The following is a 23,481-nucleotide window of genomic DNA, read 5'->3' as shown; positions in this document are numbered from 1 at the left end:
CGCCTGCTGCATTAGCATATTGCCTTCAGGGTGGAACGGTGGGCTAGAGTCCTATTTAGTCCTATTTATGGCGAGTTCTGCTGGTGCTTGTGCATTGGCTGGGACCGTATGTCACCCTGATGGGTTTTGACATGCGGTTCTTTTTTGTATGAGCATGTCCCCACAGGGGCAATATCTTGTATCATCTAATGACGACGATTCCCGCATATGCACAGCACCTGCTGGAAACAGCATGTTAGGACGGGCTTTGTTTGCATTAACCAAATGAATATAATGGTGATCATATTCTGATCATTGGACATCCATATTATTGATCACATATTGGTCAAATGAAACTCATGTCTGCGTGCAGACTTACTATTGCCCTGCTCTTTGCTCATCCTGTTTGGTTTGATATAAACCTGGATTGCTCTGTACTTTGGGCTGGATATTGAGCTGGGGAATTATTGCTGCCCCCCATGCGATTAAAGAGGCTGAAAAAGCTTTGTGCTAGCATCATTCTCCTACCTAAGTGCAGATAGTGTAATGGAGTGCTTTTTCGGCGATATCTGCTGTGAATTTCTGCTCTCACATGAATATGTGCATCTGTTTATATATATGGGTGAAGTTCTTATATTATGCGTCCATATTCAATACCTATAACGCTGCACTGTGTATGTTGTTATAACCTATCGGCATTCTGAATACCTGCGCATGCCCAGTATGAGATGGGGATGCTCCTCCCCTCTCTGTTATCATGTGATACAAACTAGACAGCCGGCGTTATACTCAGATGTATATACTAAATCGATCATGGAATCGCAGTTCTCAGGTGCCGCTAGAGTGCATGTCAGTAAATTGACATGCTTAGGGACATATAGTGGTATTTTTAAAAAGCGCTACTTGTTTACGACCAACGCATGCGCAGTAGGAATTGGGGGCGTATACCTGTCTGCCACATGACCTAGGCAAGATGGCGGCCGCCATTAGAACGCGGCAAACATATGAGATTCTCCAGCTGCGGCACTGGTGAGTCCTAATGAATTTCTTGTATATATAGGGCACACACTGAAGTGTCACATAGCTTTCTCTTTTTCCCCTGAGGAAGCCACCCTTAGAGGTGGCGATACGCGTGGGGTTATCCCTTGGGAAACCCTCTCCTGATGCGACTTCCATTTGCATGTTCTTTTGGTATTTTTCTGGCTTCTCACCGATAGTGAGTATAGATCCAAGGGACCCTGAAGGCTTGGTGTAGATGAACTGCCCTGATTTCTTGGGCTACACTGGTGTTTGGTGATGTTGTCCCCATATAAATAAGATTCTTTAGCCAGTCACACTAAGAGTCAATATCGCAGCCTGATGTTCATTTAGCATCTTTTTCTTCTGGATATTTGGAGGCCTAGGCCTCTTCAAACTATATATAGTGTTGTAAACTGTTGTATTATTATCTGCGGTATATCCAACTGATCCAATATTTAGGACTATTGTTGTAGCTATGCAATGTGTGGATATTATCTATAATATATGTCTGTTGCACTAAGGAGAGGTTATGCATATTGTATCTATATAGTTATTTGTTATATACATTATATACTATATATATTGTTTCCCAATGTGATTGGTTTATGCCATGGGCTTTTAAGTGTTTTTATTACCTTTTGTGTGTGCCACACCTCCGGTGCGGACATGTGGCTTTTTGTGTACAATAAAATTTACTCTTAATTGTTTGATAATGTGGTGATCCCTTGTTTGGTATACCTCTTTTCCTTTCTTTAAGGAGTCCCCCACGTAATAACTAGAGGTCCCCCCAGGAGCCCGCTGCGTCGCGGACCGAGCGGGGCCTGTGAGCGATCCCGCAGTGCCCGGGGCCTGTGTAAGGGGCCGGTCTGGGCTGCAAGCTTCTAGTATCTTAGCAGACCATATGTCCATAGACTGAGCCCTGGATTGTGAAAGTGACTCAGAGTTTTTCAGCAAAAGCTGCAAACTCTGTCCCTGCCGCCTGGACAGGGGACGCTGGCGGTTCTACCCGGGCCGAGTCCAACCAGTGCCCCAGGCTCCGCTGAGCGAGTGCCACATGGCCCGAGCAATGCTCACAGTGATCACTGAGTATGTACCGCCGAACTGTAAAATGCATACAATATATATATATATATATATATATATATATATATATATATATATATATATATATATATACATATACACACACACATATACACAGTTCAGCACTCTAGGTGGCCCAGCCCGATGGGAAGAAGCCACCTGGCTTACCGACCGCTCAAGCAGTGTGTGCTGCTTAAAAACATGGCTGTCGGCGTTTACAGGGGAAGAGGGGGCCGTGGGCGTAACCCCCAAAAATGCAGGAATCTGGAGTCCCGGAGTGAAAAGTGAGGGGGGCGGAGGACAGCCAAGTGTGCTCCAGCCCTCACTGTCGGCGTCAGCCCGACCGTCCCGCCCTTCCCCCTGACTGGCAGGTCCGGGGGCGGGAGTTTAAGGCACTAGGCCGCAAAAGCCGGGGACTAAAGTTGAAAACCGCGGCCGGCCAGCAGGCACGGTCGGCGCGGTAGTCCCGTATCAACCCCGCAATCGCTGCCAAGTCTAAGTCCAAGGTGCTCCATGCACCGTCCCTAAGGGGACACTGAGTACCTGTGCGGGGATCTGTGCCATAGAGTGATTAGTGAGGGGGGCGGAGGACAGCCAAGTGTGCTCCAGCCCTCACTGTCGGCGTCCGACCGACCGTCACGCCCTACCCCCTGACTGGCAGGGCCGGGAGTTTAAGGCACTAGGCCGCAAAAGCCGGGGACTAAAGTTAAAACCGCGGCCGGCAAGCAGGCGCGGTCGGCGCGGTAGTCCCGGCGTCATACCAATGACTGCAGTCGCTGCAGCGTCTGAGGTCCAGGTGCTCTATGCACCGTCCCCAAGGGGACACAGAGTACCTGTAGATGCAGGGCCCTGTCCCTGATGATACTCAGTCTCCTGTCCGTCAGATTCCCTCAGGGGCTGCGGAGGGAGCCCGGTCCCAGTGCCTGGATGACCGGATAGGATCCCACTTCTCCCAGAGCCCCTAAGGGATGGGGAAGGAAAACGGCATGTGGCTCCTGCCTGTGTACCCGCAATGGGTACCTCAACCTTAACAACACCGCCGACTCAGTTGGGTGAGAAGGGAGCATGCCGGGGGCCCTGTGAGGGGCCCTCTTTTCTTCCATCCGATAAAATCAGCAGCTGCTGCTGACTAAAATGGGAGCATGAGTGTGTGCCTCCTTCAACACAAAGCATAAAAACTGATGAGCCCGTGATGCACGGGAGGGTGTATAGCAGAGGGGAGGGGTTACACTTTTTAAAGTGTAATACTTTGTGTGGCCTCCGGAGGCAGAAGCTATACACCCAATTGTCTGGGTCTCCCAATGGAGCGACAAAGAAATGCTGCTTTCACAGTACCAGCAAAGCCTATGAGATTCCAGAAGTCTCATGTGCACACACAAAACACCTGTGGTTTTTTTTCCCTGACAAATGTGACCCGGCTTGGTTTTTGAAAGAAGCAGCATGTGAATTTTTTCAGTGATTTTACCTCAATTTTTCACCCATACAAATCAATGAGGAAGAATGCTGAAAGAAAAGCCGAAAAAAAAAGAAAAACACACCAAAACTGCAGGTTATTTCCTGCCAAGAGCCGAGGTTTCGCTAGAGTTTAACTGCATAAAAAAAAAAAACCCACGCAGCTAAAACGCCCTGTGTGAACATAGCCTAAGGGTCTGTGGCCACAATGAGTTTTTCTATTGTTTTTTGATGCTTCGTCTTTTCGCTGCATGAAAAACAAAAAACACGCTGTGTACTCGCTGTGTGTTCAAGCAAAATGGATGGGATTCATAGTAAACTCCTGCCCTCTGTGCTGCTTTTTACACTGCATAAACTGACCTGTGGAGTGTTTCTCCAACGCGCAACACATCAATTTCTCTTGCAGGTACGATGAGTTTTATATACAGATTTTCCCCATAAAACTGCCTTAGATGTAGAAAATCCGCAGGTCAAACAAAAAAACAAACCGCGCGAGCATTATTACTGAGCTTCCAAGGATCAAAAACGCAAATAATCTGCCCTTAAGGGTGTCAATACCAGAAGTTTCAAAAACAAAAGCAGCTCTATTTAAAAGGGTGACACCCCAAACAAAAACTCGGCAAAAGTTGGTGATGGTGGGAATGTAGCATAAATCATACAGGGCTTACTCGGGGGATCTTCAGCTTCTGGGAAAAGTAGTTTCCCAGGCTAAAACAGTAGTCACAGGGGCCACCTCAAAAAGGTGAGCAGCCTAAAGGGTACTTTACACACAACGATATATCGTCGGGGTCACGGCGTTCATGACGCACATTCGGCGCAGTTAGCGATATCGTGTGTGACAAAAGGATAGACGATCAACAATCGCAAAAATGTCAAAAATCGTTAATCGTTGACACGTCACTCCTTTTCATAATATCGTTGGTGGTGCATGCCGCTGGTTGTTCATCGTTCCTGCGGCATCACACATCGCTATGTGTGACACCGCAGGAACGACGAACATCTCCTTACCTGCGTCCACCAGCAATGAGGAAGGAAGGTGGTGGGCGGCATGTTCCGGCGCTCATCTCCGCCCCTCCTCTGCTATTGGGCGGCCACTTAGTGACGCCTAACGAACCGCCCCCTTAAAGGAGAGATTTTTCGGTGTCTCCAGCGACGTCGCTAAGCAGGCATGTGCGTGTGACGCTGCCATAGCGATATTGTTCGCTACAGCAGCGAGATCACCCCCATGACAAAACAGCGACGTGGGCGGGTGCTATCGCTAGTGATGTTGTAGCGTGTAACGCACCCTTAAGAGCAGGAGGGACAAACACACACGTAAGGCACCTTGTGAGCTCATTAAGAAACGGAGCAAGGTGGGAAGGACCAATATATCAGACGTATTCCTGCAGACCTTTATACTGACCTTTCCTAGCCGGCTTAAAAGGCGTTTGAGAAACACTTGATGTTACTTGCTCCATGTCCGCATTCACCTGTTTCAAAGAGACCGTGATAAAACAATTGAGACTTTTTATGGCAGCCATTTATTAGATTTACCTTGCTGAATGTATTGACCCCTAAATGCTAATAGATGTGGCGAGCTCTATCAACTAAGTACACCATACTACTGTAAACACTGAAAATAACCCACAGTTCAAGGGCTTTAATCACAATAACTCTCGCCCAAAACCTCAATTTAGAGTCCAATGAAAGTACATTTAATTGGCTATGCCTGGCGAACACAACGTTTTACAGTGAAAGGATAACAGGTTTATCTAAAGAACGCTAATTACTTCAGACAAGTAATGTGTGATTGTAATAGCTTTTAGGGCCGTTCTATTAGAACTAAAGATCTGGCCTGAGCGTGCCAGGGAACATTGTATCCATTATAAGTAAAATTAGCTCGCCCCATCATAATAGCTGATAATTGGCCGGCATCAACCTTAATTATTGTCAAACTTTATTTCCAGTTGCTTAATACAGCACTTTGTCAGAGCCTGTAAGGGAGGAGGAGATAAGCTGCTAGCCATCTCTGATCTAGGATACAAATGGAGAACTGGTTCTATACGGAAACCTACTATGAAACTTTCAGGTCACTAGAAGGACGTTCAGTGTCGCCATTGCCCCGAGACATGACACATTGCTATATATCTTCTCGACAAGCTGTGAAACACCACACTAGAGGGGGATGGCGGGCCACAGTATACGATACAGGGAGAGGGGGGATGGCAGCAAACAGTGCACGACATGAGGGGGGAGGGGAACGGCAGGCCACAGTGCACGACATGGGGGGGGGGGGGGGGAGGGGGGAACGGCAGGCCACAGTGCACGACATGGGGGGGGGGGGGGAGAGGGGAGGGGGGAACGGCGGGCCACAATACACGACACGGGGGGGGAGCAGGGGACAGCAGGCCACAAGGAGGAGCGGGGGTGGAGGGGGGCGGCAGGCCACAGTGCACGACATGAGGGGGGCGGCAGGCCACAGTGCACGACATGAGGGGGGCGGCAGGCCACAGTGCACGACATGAGGGGGGCGGCAGGCCACAGTGCACGACATGAGGGGGGCGGCAGGCCACAGTGCACGACATGAGGGGGGCGGCAGGCCACAGTGCACGACATGAGGGGGGCGGCAGGCCACAGTGCACGACATGAGGGGGGCGGCAGGCCACAGTGCACGACATGAGGGGGGCGGCAGGCCACAGTGCACGACATGAGGGGGGCGGCAGGCCACAGTGCACGACATGAGGGGGGCGGCAGGCCACAGTGCACGACATGAGGGGGGCGGCAGGCCACAGTGCACGACATGAGGGGGGCGGCAGGCCACAGTGCACGATATGAGGGGGGCGGCAGGCCACAGTGCACGACATGAGAGGGGGTGGTGGAGGGGGACAGCAGGCTGCAGAGCATGACATGAGGGGGGGGGTGGAAGGGGACGGCAGGCCGCAGAGCATGACATGAGGGGGGGGTGGAAGGGGACGGCGGGCCGCAGTGCACGACATGAGGGGGGGGGTGGAGGGGGAACGGCGGGCCACAGTGCATGACATTGGGGGGTGGAATATAGGCCACAGTGCACGACATGGGGGGGGGGGGTGGAGGGGGACGGCAGGCCACAGTGCACGACATGAGGGGGGGGGGGTGGAGGGGGACAGCAGGCCACAGTGCACGACATGAGGGGGGGGGGGGTGGAGGGGGACAGCAGGCCACAGTGCACGACATGAGGGGGGGGGTGGAGGGGGACGGCAGGCCACAGTGCACGACATGACGGGGGGGGGTGGAGGGGGACAGCAGGCCACAGTGCACGACATGACGGGGGGGGGGGTGGAGGGGGACGGCAGGCCATGAAGAAAGGGGGGGAGGAGGGGGACGGCAGGCCACGAGGAAAGGGGGGGTGGAGGGGGACGGCAGGCCACAGTGCACGACATGAGGGGGGGTGGAGGAGGACGGCAGGTCACAGTGCACGACATGAGGGGGGGTGGAGGGGGACAACAGGCCACAGTGCACGACATGAGGGGGGGTGGAGGGGGATGGCAGGCCGTAGTGCACGACATGAGGGGGGGGGGGGTGGAGGGGAACATCAGGCCACAGTGCATGACATGGGGGGGGTGGAATATAGGCCACAGTGCACGACATGGGGGGGGTGGAATATAGACCACAGTAGACGACATGGTGGGGGTGGGGGGGAAGGCCACAGTGCACAACATGGGAAGGGGGGGTGATGGTGGGCCACAGTGTATGACATGAGGTGGGGGTGGCACATCAAACGCTCCTAACCTGGCAAGAGCATGTCAGTCTACACAACTGGACAGTCACCACCTAACTTCACTATTGTATTTCTTTGTCATTTCACATTAGTTCTGAACAGCAACACTCGCTGGTTATGCAGAATATTGGGAAAATAAATTTATAAAATAAACAAACCACACATATACACAGAAGAAGCAGAACACATGAAGCTCTGACTTTTACAGTTGTATCAGCCATAACGGCTTCTGTCATGGCCTTCTGTGTATATTGACACTCGAATGCCATCCTATTAATAAATGTTATTACTGCCCAAATAGTAACAATATATGCCCGTATGAAATGCAGAAAGGCAACATGACAAACCGTTGTACTGTATCCACTCAGTGGGTGAACAAACAAATGACAAGTCATGCACGTTGTAGACGTTGCCCCTCACTCACCATTGCAGCTGCCTCCAAAGCCTTTAGGCTGCCTCCTTTTCCTGAAGAAGAAGTAACACTGAATTAGAACAGCAGAAGACTTTCTTACCTAGCATGGCTAAGCATTATCACGTTATGCATAAGGGGTATATAATTACATGGGAATGAGTATGGCTAAAGGCAATGAAGGGAATTTTGTTTACTTACCGTAAATTCCTTTTCTTCTAGCTCCAATTGGGAGACCCAGACAATTGGGTGTATAGCTACTGCCTCCGGAGGCCACACAAAGTATTACACTCAAAAGTGTAAGGCCCCTCCCCTTCTGGCTATACACCCCCTGTGGGATCACTGGCTCACCAGTTTAGTGCAAAAGCAAGAAGGAGGAAAGCCAATAACTGGTTTAAAGACCAATTCAATCCGAAGAAACATCAGAGAACTGCAACCATTCACATGAACAACATGTGTACCGAAAAAAACCCTAAGAAAACAGGGCGGGTGCTGGGTCTCCCAATTGGAGCTAGAAGAAAAGGAATTTACGGTAAGTAAACAAAATTCCCTTCTTCTTTGTCGCTCCATTGGGAGACCCAGACAATTGGGACGTCCAAAAGCAGTCCCTGGGTGGGTAAAAGAATACCTCGTGGTAGGGCCGTCAAACAGCCCTTTCGTACAGGTGGGCAACCGCCGCCTGAAGGACTTGTCTACCTAGGCTGGCGTCTGCCGAAGCGTAGGTATGCACCTGATAGTGCTTGGTAAAAGTGTGCAGACTCGACCAGATAGGTGCCTGGCACACCTGCTGAGCCGTAGCCTGGTGCCGTAATGCCCAGGACGCACCCACGGCTCTGGTAGAATGGGCATTCAGCCCTGAGGGAACCGGGAGCCTAGCAGAACGGTAGGTTTCAAGAATTGGTTCCTTGATCCACCGAGTCAGGGTGGATTTGGAAGCTTGCGACCCTTTACGCTGACCAGCGACAAGGACAAGAGTGCATCCGGGCGGCACAGGAGCGCCGTGCGGGAATGTAGATCCTGAGTGCTCTCACCAGATCCAACAGATGCAAATCCTTTTCAAATTGATGGACTGGATGAGGACACAAGGAAGGTAAGGTGATATCTTGATTGAGATGAAAGTGGGATACCACCTTAGGGAGAAAGTCCGGAATCGGACGCCGAACCCCCTTGTCCTGGTGAAGACCAGGAATGGAGATTTGCATGACAGCGCTGCTAGCTCGGACACTCTCTGAAGAGATGTGACCGCTACTAGAAAGGCCACTTTCTGTGAAAGACGGAAAAGGGAAACAACTTTCAAAGGCTCGAAGGCGGCTTCAAGAGAGTCATTAGAACCTTGTTCAGACTCCAGAGCTCTAACGGCCGCTTGTACGGAGTGATGAGAAGACAAACTCCCTGCAGGAACGTGCGTACCTGCGGAAGTCGGCTAGGCGTTTCTGAAAAAATACAGATAGCGCTGAGACTTGTCCTTTAAGGGAGCTGAGCGACCAACCATTTTCCAACCAAGATTGTAGGAAGGAAGGAAAAATAGGCGATGCAAATGGCCAGGGAGAAACTCCTTGAGCAGAGCACCAAGATAAGAATATCTTCCACGATCTGTGGTAGATCTTGGCGGACGTTGGCTTCTTGGCCTGCGTCATGGTGACAACCACTCCTGAGATAATCCTGAAGACGCTAGGATCCAGGACTCAATGGCTACACCGTCATGTTCAGGGCCGCAGAGTTCAGATGGAAAAAAGGGCCCTTGAAACAGCAAGTCTGGTCGGTCTGGTAGTGCCCACGATTGGCCTACCGTGAGGTACCACAGATCCGGGAACCCCGACCTCCTCGGCCAATCTGGAGCGACGAGGATGGCGCGGCGACAGTCGGACTTGATCTTGCGCAGCACTCTGGGCAACAATGCCAGAGGTGGGACACATAAGGTAGCCGGGACTGCGACCAATGTTGAACTGAGGCGTCCGCCGCCAGAGCTCGATGATCGTGAGACTGTGCTATGAAGCCGGGACAATGTTGTTGTGCCGTGACGCCATTATGTCGACGTCCGGCATCCCGCAGCGGCGACAGATCTCCTGAAACCCGTCCGGGTGAAGAAACCATTCCCCTGCGTCCATACCCTGGCGACTGAGGAAGTCTGCTTCCCAGTTTACCACGCCTGGGATGTGAACTGCGGATATGGTGGATGCCATGTCTTCCACCCACGTCAGAATCCGCCGGCTTCCTGGAAGGCTTGCCGGCTGCGTGTTCCTCCGTGGTGGTTGATGTATGCCACCGCTGTGGAGATATCCGACTGAATTCGGATGTGCTTGCTTTTCAGCCACTGCTGGAAGGCTTGTAGGACAAGATACACTGCTCTGATTTCCAGAACATTGATCTGAAGGGTGGACTCTTGCTGAATCCACGTACCTCGAGCCCTGTGGTAGAGAAAAACTGCTCCCCACTCTGATAGACTCGTGCCTGTCGTAACTACCGCCCAGGATGGGGGTAGGAAGGACCTTTTTTCTGACCATGAGGTGGGAAGAAGCCACCACCGTAGAGATTCTTTGGCCGCCTGAGAAAGGGAGACGTCTCTGTCGATGGGCGTCGACCTCCCGTCTCATTGGCGGAGAATGTCCAATTGTAGTGGACGCAGATGAGACTGCGCGAAAGGGACTGCCGCCAGTGCTACCATCTTACGTGAGAAGTGCATGAGGCGTCTCAATGTGTGCGACTGATCCTAAGGAGAGATTGCAGCCTTGTCTGTAGTGAACGCTGTTTGTCTAGCGGGAGCTTCACTATCGCTGAGAGAGTATGAAACTCCATGCCTAGATATGTTAGTGATTGGACCGGGGTCGGATCTGACTTTGAAAAGTTGATGATCCACCCGAAACTCTGGAGAGTCTCCAGCGCAACGTTCGGCTGTGTTGGCATGTTCCTTAAGAGGGTGCCTTGACAAGTAGATCTCCCAAACACGGGATCACAGAGTGACCTTGAGATTGCAGAACTGGTACTACTGCTGCCATGACCTTAGCGAAGACCCGTGGGGCTATCGCCAGCCGGAAGGCAGAGTTACGAACTGAAGGTGTTCGCGTCTTATAACAAAGCGTAGAAACGCTGGAGCTCTGGATCAATCGGCACGTGGGGATAAGCATCCTTGACGTCTATCGATGTTAGGAAATTTCCTTGAAACATTGAGGCGATGACGGAGCGGGGGGATTACATCCGGAACCGCCTGGTGTTCACGAGCTGGTTGAGCCGTGTTAGATCCAGAACGGGACGGAAATACTCGTCCTTTCTTGGCACCGCAAATAATTCGGAGTAAAAACCGTGACCTTGTTCCTGAAGAGGAACGGGGGTCACCACTCGTTGTGCCTTTAGAGTGCCCACCGCCTGCAGAAGAGCATCGGCTCGGTCGGGAGGTGGAGAAGTTCTGAAGAATTGAGTTGGAGGACGAGAACTGAACTCTATCCTGTACCCGTGAGACAGAATGTCTCTCACCCAACGGTCTTTGACCTGTGACAGCTAAATATCGCCAAGGCGGGAGAGCCTGCTACCGACCGAGGATGCGGAGAGAGGAGGCCGCAAGTCATGAGGAAGCCTCTTTCTTTTTTGGGCGTGACTGAGCCCGCCAAGAAACTGAGCTCCTCTGATCCTTTTGAGTCCTCTTTGGACGAGGAGAAATGGGACCTGCCCGAGCCTTGAAAAGACCGAAAACCCCGACTGTCCCTTGGTATGTTGGGGTTTGTTTTGTCTGGGCTGAGGTAAGGAAGAATCCTTACTCCTGAACTGTTTAATGATTACATCTCACGCACACTAAACAGTCGGTCAGCAGAACAAGGCAAACTGGTTAAGCCCTTTTTTGGAAGCAGAATCTGCCTTCCATTCAGTTAACACCCAGGCCCTGCGTAAAACCACGGAGTTAGCGGACGCCACTGCCGTACGGGTCGTAGAGTCTAGGACAGCATTAATCGCATAAGACGCAAATGCAGACATTTGAGTGGTTAAGGATGACACTTGCGGAACAGATGTACGTGTGACCGTGTCCATCTGTGTAAGACAAGCTGAATTAGCTCGGAGTGCCTCTACGGCTGCGAATGCTGGAGCCAACAGCGCGCCGATAGCCTCATAGATGTATTTCGACTAGAGATCCCTCTGTCTGTCAGTGGCATCTTTAAGTGCAGCCCCATCTTCCACTGCAACTATGGATCTAGCTGCAAGCTGGAGATTGGAGGATGCCCCTTGGGACACTGGGTCCAGCCATTGCCCACGTCAGGGGGTAGGGATAACGTGTATCCTCAGCCGTTTGGAGAAGCGCTTAACTGGATAAGCGTGGTGTTCCTGGACTGCCTGTGTAAAGTGAGGGTGGTCAAGGAAAGTATTTAATTTACGCTTGGGATACGTGAATGGAATTTCTCCTGCTATGAAGCTGACTCTTCCACTGGAGGAGCTGGGGGAGAAATAACTAACATTCTATTGATGGACGCTATGAGATTATTGACTATGGCGTCACCATCAGGTGTATCCAGATTGAGAGCGGTCTCAGGATTAGATCTTGAGCAGCTACCTCCGCCACATCACACAGAGAGTCCGCTTGCTGGGACCCTGACTAGTGTGATGAAGTCGATGGCCGCTCATAGTGAGCCTCTCAGACTATCTGGGACTGTCGTCCGTGTCAGAGCCGTCACTCTGGGAAGCACATGACACCCTCGGAGCTCAAAGTTGTTCCCACTGAGGGGGACCATGGATAATGAATGAACAGTGGCCATGGATTTGAGAGACTTGTCTGGACTGCAAGGCTTCTAGTATCATAGCCATAGTCTCAGAAAATCTGTCAGTAAATACTGCAGGCTCCGTCCCCATGTCCTGGACGATTAGTAGAGACTCCGTAGTATACAATGGGGGTCTCTGTACACTGCCGGCCATATAGCCGTACATGCTGTACCGGCTGCATAGAAAACATGTGCTTCTGCACCTCTGTTTTACACAGACAATATGCTGTTATGTCCTCCGCACAATCAAGGAGGGTATATACAAAAATGCAGCTAAACAGTGCAATGCATAGTGAATAAGCATATATGTATATGTGCACTTCGGCACTAGTGGAGTCAGCCCCACAGGTGCTGCTTAACGCCTGGTCACAGCGGTTGTGTGACTATCCGAATCCCTGCCAGGGATTCCTAAACTTGTCTCTTCTGTCGCTACAGAAAAAACTGACAAGAATGGCCGCCGGCGTCCTGTGTAAAGGAGGAAGCCGTGGGCGTGCCTGAGAAAATGCGGGAATCCGGCTTCACAGTGTACACAGTGAGAGGGGTGGAGTATGCAAAGCATACTCCAGCTCTCAGCGCTGCCGGTTTCACAGTGCACACAGTGAGAGGGGTGGAGTATGCAAAGCATACTCCAGCTCTCAGCGCTGCCGTGCTGTGCAGCGTCACGCCCCTACCCTGACTGGCAGGTCTGTGGGCGGAAACGAAGTGAGACTAGGCCGCGCAAGCCGGGGACTCGAGTGATAAGCGCGGCCGGCATATAAGCCTTGGTCGGCGCGGAAGTCCCCGGCGCACCACAAGTCCCAGCCGCGCCCGAAATAAAAATGGCAACGGCGGTTAGCGCGGTAGTCCCCTAATACACTAACACACCCAGCAAGCTGTAGTGTGCGATGGCACTAGTGCGGGCAGCGCCGCCGTCCCTGGCGCACTAACACACCCAGCAATGCTGTCGTGTGTCCGTGCGCGGTCCCCACAGGGACACAGAGTACCTCAACGTAGCAGGGCCATGTCCCTGAGGATACTCCGCTCCATGTCCAGCAGATTCCCAGGAGCTGTGGATGGAGCACGGCCTCAGTGCCTGGAGACCGATAAGATCCCACTTCACCCAGAGCCGAAAGGGGATGGGGAAGGAAAGCAGCATGTGGGCTCCAGCCTCCGTACCCGCAATGGGTACCTCAACCTTAACAAACACCTCCGACAAAAGTGGGGTGAGAAGGGAGCATGCTGGGGACCCTAGTATGGGCCCTCTTTTCTTCCATCCGACATAGTCAGCAGCTACTGCTGACTAAACAGTGGAGCTATGCGTGGATGTCTGACCTCCTTCGCACAAAGCACAAAACTGGTGAGCCAGTGATCCCACTGGGGGTGTATAGCCAGAAGGGGAGGGGCCTTACACTTTTGAGTGTAATACTTTGTGTGGCCTCCGGAGGCAGTAGCTATACACCCAATTGTCTGGGTCTCCCAATGGAGCGACAAAGAAAAAGGGTTTGTCCCATAAACATTTATCATGTCCCAGAGGAAACCTAATGAAATATATGATCACTGGCAATCAGACAGCTAAAATACATACTAAACACAGAGAATGGGGCCCAAGGATCTGGGTGTGAATGAGACTGTAGTGAGCATGTGTGACCATAAGTCCATCCACTAGGGAAAATTGACATTCTTGTAATTAATGGGAGAATAGGCAATATAGGCTGTTTAAGGGACAATACCTTGAAGAGATAATGTTGCGGGCGGGGAGGACGCCACCGCCACGCGCTCGCTAACGCTTGGGTCCGGCGCTGCTGCTCGGTGGCTCGAGCGGCGGGCCGGATCCGGGGACTCAAGCGGCGCTCCTCGCCCGTGAGTGAAAGGGGTGGTTGGTTTGGGGGATTTAGTCCGTGACGCCACCCGCAGGTTGTGGTGAAGATGGGCACCACCGCTGCTGGTGACGGGGATCCTGGGAGCGATGGTAGGGAGCAGCTGGGATGTTGTTTTCTCCCTCCGTGGGTAGGGGGTCGGTGGTCCCGGGGCCCGGTGGTGTGACGGGGAGGCTGGGTTAGTGAGGTGCAGGGTTGCAGGGACAGCACGGCGCGGTGCAGGATGGGACGGGTGTACTCACTCAGTAAGAGATGCACAAAGTCCTCGGTTAACCAAACGGCTGGATGGACGGGTCCTGCAGTGTCTCTCCCCGGACAGGTGATGGCGGCTGTCTTTCCCTGCACCTTTGTGTACTTGTTTGACTACGATGGATCCCCAACGGTAGTCCGCTCCCCGGTGTATGGATGCCGGAGGAGCCCGTTTGCCCGCAGGCGCTGGCCCTTGGGTCTCTAGCCTTAGGCGGTAGCTGTATACCCTCACGGTGTGGGCGGTTGCCTTCTATCGGGTCTTTGGCTGTTAGGAAACCCCTGGGGTTCCGGTCACACTCTGATTTGACTATTGTCGGCGGCTCCAAACCTGGTCGGGGTCTGATGGCCCTGCCTGTGTGTGCTGGCTTCACTTCGCTCCCCGGTCGGTACCGGCGGGCCAACGCCCGACCCCGGTCCTACGTTGCTTCACCACTCCTGCAGACTGCCACCACCGTCTGCCAACCTTGCTGTCAGTGCCTGGGCCACAACCCAGACACCCAAGTGCTCACTCATCACGCTTCAAACTCCAAACTCGTTCTCTCTCCTCCAAACTCTAACTGACACTTTTCCCGCCTCCAGGCCTGTGAACTCCTCGGTGGGTGGGGCCAACCGCTTGGCTCCGCCCCACCTGGTGTGGACATCAGACCCTGGAGGGAGGCAACAAGGATTTTGTGTTTGGCTAATGTTGCTGTCTACTGGGGGTGGGGGTGTGTGAGTGTTACCTGTGACGACCTGGCTAGTCCAGGGCGCCACAATAACATCAGATGTGAACAAGAAAGCATGTGAGGACAGTCAACACAACTGAGGGCAGCTTAATACCATATGACCTGCAGCAATGAATGACCGCCGATCGGCAAATATTTATTAGATGGCCTTTAATAGCCCGTTTACTCAGGCAGATCACGGTAAATGAGGCACGCTGATCTGTAATAGATTGTGCAATGTGTATAGGCGGCCGTTCCTCTTCAGCGCAGGTCTACACAGAATGGTACCCTGTAAGAATGATCATCTATATAGAACATAGATCACTTCACTGAAAGAACAACCATTTCTTTGTGTTTGGGTGATCGGCAGCCTTCTTACTCTGCACATTCTAAGAGACGCTCAGTTTTGATAATCTTGTAGTGTAAATGAACCGCAAGAATAACAGCATCATTGCCTTCATCGATAAACGAGCCAAGACCGCAATGACGGGATCAACATTCAAACAAGTAAGAATTACGCTTGACAAACGTTAAAGGAGAAGACCGTATTAATAGTGTGCACTAATCAGATTTAGGGGAGAAACTCAATATCCCTGCCAATCATCTATATGGAAGGCATATTATGGTTGGATAAGTGCTGGGGCCACTTCACCATTTTCATTGCACCATATAGCTTCAGTATGGACACTAAGTAATGACAAATGTGCATTGTAACGTAAAGCTGCAATACCCAAGCATACTCTCTAACTGTATAGAATGCAGGCAGTCAGAGCCATGAAGAGGCCGCGGCCCCTATAAACAGCTGATCAGTGGAGATGCCAAGTTTAGGAGGACCAGTACAACTGGAATTTCATCAAAATGAAGGGAATTTTGTTACTTACCGTAAATTCCTTTTCTTCTAGCTCTTATTGGGAGACCCAGACGATTGGGGTATAGCTACTGCCCTCCGGAGGCCACACAAAGCACTACACTAAAAAGTGCAAGGCCCCTCCCCTTCTGGCTATACCCCCCCGTGGTATCACGGGTACTCCAGTTTTAGTGCCAAAGCAAGAAGGAGGAAGCCAATAACTGGTTTAAACAAATTAACTCCGAGAAACATCGGAGAACCGAAAAAACCGTTCAACATGAACAACATGTGTACCCGCAAACAACAAAAAAATCCCGAAGGACAACAGGGCGGGTGCTGGGTCTCCCAATAAGAGCTAGAAGAAAAGGAATTTACGGTAAGTAACAAAATTCCCTTCTTCTTCAGCGCTCTATTGGGAGACCCAGACGATTGGGACGTCCAAAAGCTGTCCCTGGGTGGGTAAAGAAATACCTCATGTTAGAGCTGCAAAAAAACAGCCCTCCCCTACGGGGATGTCACTGCCGCCTGCAGGACTCTTCTACCTAAGCTGGCATCCGCCGAAGCATAGGTATGCACCTGATAATGCTTGGTGAAGTGTGCAGACTGGACCAGGTTGCTGCCTGGCACACCTGTTGAGCCGAAGCCTGGTGTCGTAATGCCCAGGACGCACCCACGGCTCTGGTTGAGTGGGCTTTTAGCCCTGAAGGAACCGGAAGCCCCGCAGAGCGGTAGGCCTCTAGAATTGGTTCTTTGATCCATCGAGCCAGGGTGGCTTTAGAAGCCTGCAATCCCTTGCGCGGACCAGCGACAAGGACAAAAAGAGCATCGGAACGGCGCATGGGCGCCGTTCGGGAAATGTAGATTCTGAGTGCTCTCACCAGATCTAGCAAACGTAAGTCCTTTTCATACCGGTGAACCGGATGAGGGTAAAAGGAAGGCAAGGATATATCCTGATTAAGATGAAACGAGGATACGACCTTAGGGAGAAACTCCGGAATGGGGCGCAGCACTACCTTGTCCTGGTGGAACACCAGGAAAGGAGCCTTGGATGACAAAGCTGCCAGCTCAGACACTCGCCGAAGCGATGTGATCGCGACAAGAAACGCCACTTTCTGTGACAGGCGAGAAAAGGAAACGTCCTTTAGAGGCTCGAAGGGCGGCTTTTGCAGAGCAACAAGTACTCTGTTCAGATCCCATGGATCTAACGGCCGCTTGTACGGGGGCACTATATGACAGACCCCCTGTAGGAACGTGCGCACCTTAGGAAGACGTGCTAGACGCTTCTGAAAAAACACCGACAGTGCCGAGACTTGCCCTTTAAGGGAGCTGAGCGACAAGCCCTTTTCCAACCCCGATTGCAGGAAGGAAAGAAAGGTGGGCAATGCAAATGGCCAAGGGGATACTCTCTGTGCAGAGCACCAAGATAAGAAAATCTTCCACGTTCTGTGGTAGATCTTAGCAGACGTTGACTTCCTAGCTTGTCTCATTGTGGCTACGACTCCTTGAGATAATCCTGCAGACGCTAGGATCCAGGACTCAATGGCCACACAGTCAGGTTCAGGGCCGCAGAATTCTGATGGAAAAACGGCCCTTGGGACAGTAAGTCTGGTCGGTCTGGCAGTGACCACGGTCGACCGACCGTGAGATGCCACAGATCCGGATACCACGATCTCCTCGGCCAGTCTGGGGCGACGAGTATGACGCGGCTGCAATCGGATCTGATCTTGCGTAACACTCTGGGCAAGAGTGCCAGAGGTGGAAAGACGTATGGGAGCCGGAACTGCGACCAATCTTGAACCAATGCGTCTGCCGCCAGAGCTCTTTGATCGCGCGACCTCGCCATGAATGCCGGGACCTTGTTGTTGTGCCGGGACGCCATTAGGTCGACGTCCGGCACTCCCCATCGGCGACAGATTTCCTGAAACACGTCCGGGTGAAGGGACCATTCCCCTGCGTCCATGCCCTGGCGACTGAGGAAGTCTGCTTCCCAGTTTTCTACGCCGGGGATGTGAACTGCGGATATGGTGGAGGCCGTGGCTTCCACCCACATCAGAATCCGCCGGACTTCCTGGAAGGCTTGCCGACTGCGTGTCCCCCCTTGGTGGTTGATGTATGCCACCGCTGTGGAGTTGTCCGACTGAATTCGGATCTGCCTTCCTTCCAGCCACTGCTGGAAGGCTAGTAGGGCAAGATACACTGCTCTGATTTCCAGAACATTGATCTGAAGGGTGGACTCCTGCGGAGTCCACGTCCCCTGAGCCCTGTGGTGGAGAAACACTGCTCCCCACCCTGACAGACTCGCATCTGTCGTGACCACTGCCCAGGATGGGGGCAGGAAGGATCTTCCCTGAGACAATGAGGTGGGAAGGAGCCACCATTGTAGAGAGTCCTTGGCCGTCTGGGAAAGAGAGACTTTCCTGTCCAGGGACGTTGACTTCCCGTCCCATTGGCGGAGAATGTCCCATTGAAGTGGACGCAGATGAAACTGCGCAAAGGGAACTGCTTCCATGGCTGCCACCATCTTCCCGAGGAAGTGCATGAGGCGCCGTAAGGGGTGCGACTGGCCCTGAAGGAGGGATTGCACCCCTGTCTGTAGTGACCGCTGCTTGTTCAGCGGAAGCTTCACTCTCGCTGCTCGAGTATGGAACTCCATGCCAAGATACGTTAGTGACTGTGTCGGAGACAGATTCGACTTTGGAAAGTTGATGATCCATCCGAACGTCTGTAAAGTCTCCAGTGTAGCATGTAGACTGAGTTGGCATGCCTCTTGAGAGGGTGCCTTGACAGGTAGATCGTCTAGGTAAGGGATCACCGAGTGTCCCTGAGAGTGCAAGACCGCTACCACTGCCGCCATGACCTTGGTGAAAACCCGTGGGGCTGTCGCCAGACCGAATGGCAGAGCTACGAACTGAAGATGTTCGTTTCCTATCACAAAACGTAGAAAACGTTGATGTTCTGTAGCAATTGGCACGTGGAGATAAGCATCTTTGATGTCTATTGAGGCAAGGAAGTCTCCTTGAGACATTGAGGCCACGACAGAGCGGAGGGTTTCCATCCGGAACCGCCTGGCGTGCACATGTTTGTTGAGCAGCTTTAGATCCAGAACAGGACGGAACGAGCCGTCCTTTTTTGGAACCACAAAGAGATTGGAGTAAAACCCTCTCCCTTGTTCCTGAGGCGGTACAGGAACCACTACTCCTTCCGCTCTTAGGGAGTCCACCGCCTGCAGCAGGGCATCTGCTCGGTCTGGATGTGGGGAGGTTCTGAAGAACCGAGCTGGAGGACGAGAACTGAACTCGATTCTGTACCCGCGAGACAAAATGTCTGTCACCCACCGGTCTTTGACCTGTGACATCCAAATAACGGAAAAGCGGGAGAGCCTGCCCACGACCGGAGATGCGGAGGGGGGGAGCTGGAAGTCATGAGGTAGCCGCTTTGGAAGCGGTTCCTCCATTTGCTTTCTTGGGGCGCGCGTGAGCCCGCCAGGAATCTGAGCTTCTTTGCGTCCTCTGAGTCCCTTTGGACGAGGAGAATTGTGTCTTGCCCGAACCTCGAAAGGACTGAAACCTCTGCTGCCATTTTTTCTGCTGAGGTTTGCTTGATCTGGGCTGGGGCAAAGAAGAGTCTTTACCCTTGGACTGTTTAATGATGTCAGCCAATGGCTCGCCAAACAGTCTATCTCTAGATAAAGGCAGGCTGGTTAAACATTTTTTGGAACCAGCATCTGCTTTCCAGTCCTTTAACCACAAGGCTCTGCGCAAAACTACCGAATTGGCGGACGCCATTGAGGTGCGGCTGGTAGATTCTAGGACCGCATTGATAGCGTAAGACGCAAACGCGGACATCTGCGAGGTAAGGGACGCCACTTGCGGCACCGCTGGATGTAAGATAGCATCCACTTTTGCTAACCCTGCTGAAATAGCTTGGAGTGCCCATACGGCTGCGAATGCTGGAGCAAACGACGCGCCGATAGCTTCATAGACAGATTTTAACCAGAGGTCCATCTGTCTGTCATTGGCATCCTTAAGTGAAGCGCCATCCTCCACTGCAACTATGGATCTAGCTGCAAGTTTGGAAATCGGGGGGTCAACTTTTGGACACTGGGTCCAGCGCTTGACCACATCAGGGGGGAAAGGAAAACGTGTATCCTTAGAACGTTTAGAGAAACGCCTTTCTGGATGAGCGTCGTGTTTCTGGATTGACTCTCTGAAGTCAGAGTGATCCAAGAAAGCACTTAATTTACGCTTGGGATAGAGAAAACGAAACTTCTCCTGCTCTGCAGCTGCCTCCTCTGCAGAAGGGGCTGGGGGAGAAATATCCAACAGTCTATTGATGGCTGAGATAAGCTCGTTTACCATGGCGTCCCCATCCGGGGTATCCAGATTGAGAGGGGTTCCAGGATAAGACTCCTGATCACTCTCATCAGACGCATCACAGAGCGACTGATTGCGCTGAGACCCTGAGCAGTGTGATGACGTTGAGGGTCTTTCCCAGCGAGCCCGCTTAGGGTGGCTGGGGCTATCATCTGAGTCATAATACTCAGCCTGTGAAGCCGGGGACCCCCTTGCAGTCTGGATTAAATCCAACTGAGGGGGATTAGAGGACAGAGACCTCGCCGTGTCCATAGACTGAGCCCCAGGCATGGATTGCAAAGTTTCAAGGATTTTTGCCATAGTCACAGACATATTATCAGCAAAAACTGCAAAGTCTGTCCCTGACACCGGGGCAGGACTTACAGGCGTCTCAGCCTGGGTCACTATCTCTCCTGACTCCGGCTGGCGAAGCAGCACCGGATCTGAGCATTGCACACAATGGGGGTCCTTGGAGCCTGCTGGTAGAGCAGCCCCACATGCAGCACACGCAGTGTACACAGCCCTAGCCTTGGCAGCCTTGCGTTTTGTGGATGACATGTTGCTGCCTCCTCAGAGCGATCTGGGTATACAGCCAGGAAGCGACCTCACAGTGCAAGCAATAAGGAAATATATATATGTCCAGTGACACAGTACACTAATACACACTGAGGCACTAGAGGGGCCAGCTGAAAAGCCGCTTACCGCCCGCTTAAGAGCGGGTGTGTGATCTCCAAAGCCCCCTAGTCCAGGTCTCCCAGAGCCTTGCGTCCTTCCTCCAGCCAGACATGCATGTAATGGCTGCCGGCGTCCTGAGAGAGGAGGGGGGGCGGGCCCTGGGCGTTCCTGGCTAAGAGCGGGAAGCCTGCTTCCCTCTGTGCCTAGTGAGAGGGCTGGAGCATGTAAATCAGGCTCCAGCCCTCGTCGCTGCCATGAAACAGCGTCTCTCCCCTACCCTGATTGACAGGGTGGGGGCGGGAACGAATCGGAGCTGCCGGCGTCCTAGGCCGCAAAAGCCGGGGACTAGATTTATAAACGCCACCGCCGTAAAAGCGCGGTCGGCGTGTCCCCGGCGAACTAAAAGTCACAGCAGCGCCGCCGGTCCAGCGGGGGTCGGCGCTGCGTTCCCACAACACAGAAAAAAGTCCCCCAGTTAAACTGTAGGAACACTAGCTCTAGCGTTACGGTCCCCGGCGCACTACAACACCCAGCCAGCCCGGAGTGTGTCTGTGCCTGCCGGGGACACAGAGTACCTGTATGATGCAGGGCCTTGTCCCTGATGGTACTCCTGCTCGGCATCCACCAGGTGCTATGGGTCTGTGGATGGAGCCCGGCGTCAGAGCTTTGAGGCCGGCAGGATCCCACTTCCACAGAGCCCTACAAGGGGATGTGGAAGGAAAACAGCATGTGGGGCTCCAGCCCCTGTACCAGCAATAGGTACCTCAACCTTACAACACCATCTACGGGTGAGAAGGGAGCATGCTGGGAACCCTATATGGGCCCTCTTTTCTTCCATCCGAAATAGTCAGCAGCTACTGCTGACTAAAATCTGTGGAGCTATGCATGGAATGTCTGACCTCCTTCGCACAAAGCTTGAAAACTGGAGTACCCGTGATACCACGGGGGGGGTATAGCCAGAAGGGGAGGGGCCTTGCACTTTTTAGTGTAGTGCTTTGTGTGGCCTCCGGAGGGCAGTAGCTATACCCCAATCGTCTGGGTCTCCCAATAGAGCGCTGAAGAAAAAAGATTTTATTTGTAATTATCCGGATAACGGATATCTCCAGTCTAATGGCGCCAAATATTCCAGTATTAACTACCTACAATAGAAGCGATCGCCATCAACTGAACACAACATCCTTGTGCAAAAAGTAATTTCATGGCTGCAGCTGGAGAGTCGGTGTGAAACCCCTTCTATACCAACCTGCACAGCAGGCCTCACTATAAATACCTACTCACATCATCCACATGAGCGCCATCTATGTGCATGCGTGCAGATTTTGATAGCATGATGAATTAGGTTTAGAAAATCACAGTCATATGCTTTGGGTAGGAGGAGGAGTGTGAACCAGACATTCTTGTGAGCAATACGTGGGATATACAGCAGGTTACATTTTTTGTTCTAATATTGCATAGATTTCAGCAATTGCCATTCAAAGGGTTAAATCCACATGCAACATATAATGGTCTCCATAACAGATAATCATAAGTTCTGAGAAAATAAATTGCAGCAGAGAGCTCCTTTCTTGGTTTATGGTTAGACTTCTGGAGTACATATGAGTGAGGACTACCAGGCTCGGTAATTGTAACAAGCAGTCTGACGGGGAGCGACTCGAGTACCCGAGGACAATGGAAGTTAGTGCGGAACTCTAGCACTTTTCTGGGAAACGCTCAAGTTCCCCATTAACTTCTATTATACTCTGGTATAGTCAGTCGTGCCAATCCGATTACTTGTTACAAGTGCCAAAAATCTCAGCATGGTAGTGCTCACTCATCACCAGTCTAGAGATCATATTCAGGAGGATCAGTAAAGTCGTCCCCTACAAAAATCAAAGTAGTGCAAAGGATGACCGTCCAGTGAGAAGTCACAAAAACCTACACTTACCAAAGTAATCCACCCAGCACATTTCTCTGATGGCTGTGGGGAGCTTGATGAGCTCTATGTTGTACAAGCTGTCGACTTCCTTCTGACTGCTCACAATGTTGGCTTTCAATTCTTCTACAATTGTCTTGACTGTAAGGAAAATAAAAAAAACAAACAATTTACAATGCCGGTTTCCAGATCAGAATGTCACAAGACCTGCCGTTACAATGACTAATTAGGAAATGTAGAGCAGCACATCTTTTCCTGAAGCCGGCCTTTGGTGACAAGATTTAAAGGGACCGGTTAGTTGATTCGTGGTGGGACAGCAGGAATCAGACTGCAGCCTGGTATGCAGCCTGAGAAACACTGCAGTGATTATATGGAGAGACCAGACTAGTCTGATGCAGACCTGGGCCAGCTTCTCTTCCGCACTGCTCCAGCTGATTGACAGGTCCGAGTAAGTACATAGGGAGA

General features: G+C 52.0%; 1 protein-coding gene across 1 annotated transcript in view; it reads right to left on the bottom strand.

Moving 5' to 3' along the window:
* CDCA8 (cell division cycle associated 8) overlaps positions 1–23,481 on the bottom strand; it is a 62,924-nt gene that overhangs the window by 30,497 nt on the left and 8,946 nt on the right. Inside the window, exons 3-5 of the mRNA XM_075334081.1 lie at positions 23,029–23,157; positions 7,695–7,735; positions 4,937–5,003 (exon numbers count right to left, since the gene is read on the bottom strand). Of these exons, the coding sequence (XP_075190196.1) occupies positions 4,937–5,003; positions 7,695–7,735; positions 23,029–23,157 (237 nt within the window). The remainder of the gene's footprint in view (positions 1–4,936; positions 5,004–7,694; positions 7,736–23,028; positions 23,158–23,481) is intronic.

Source organism: Anomaloglossus baeobatrachus, chromosome 2 (assembly GCF_048569485.1).
Source record: "Anomaloglossus baeobatrachus isolate aAnoBae1 chromosome 2, aAnoBae1.hap1, whole genome shotgun sequence".
Lineage (NCBI taxonomy): Eukaryota > Metazoa > Chordata > Amphibia > Anura > Aromobatidae > Anomaloglossus > Anomaloglossus baeobatrachus.
This window is presented reverse-complemented; position numbering and strand designations above follow the sequence as displayed.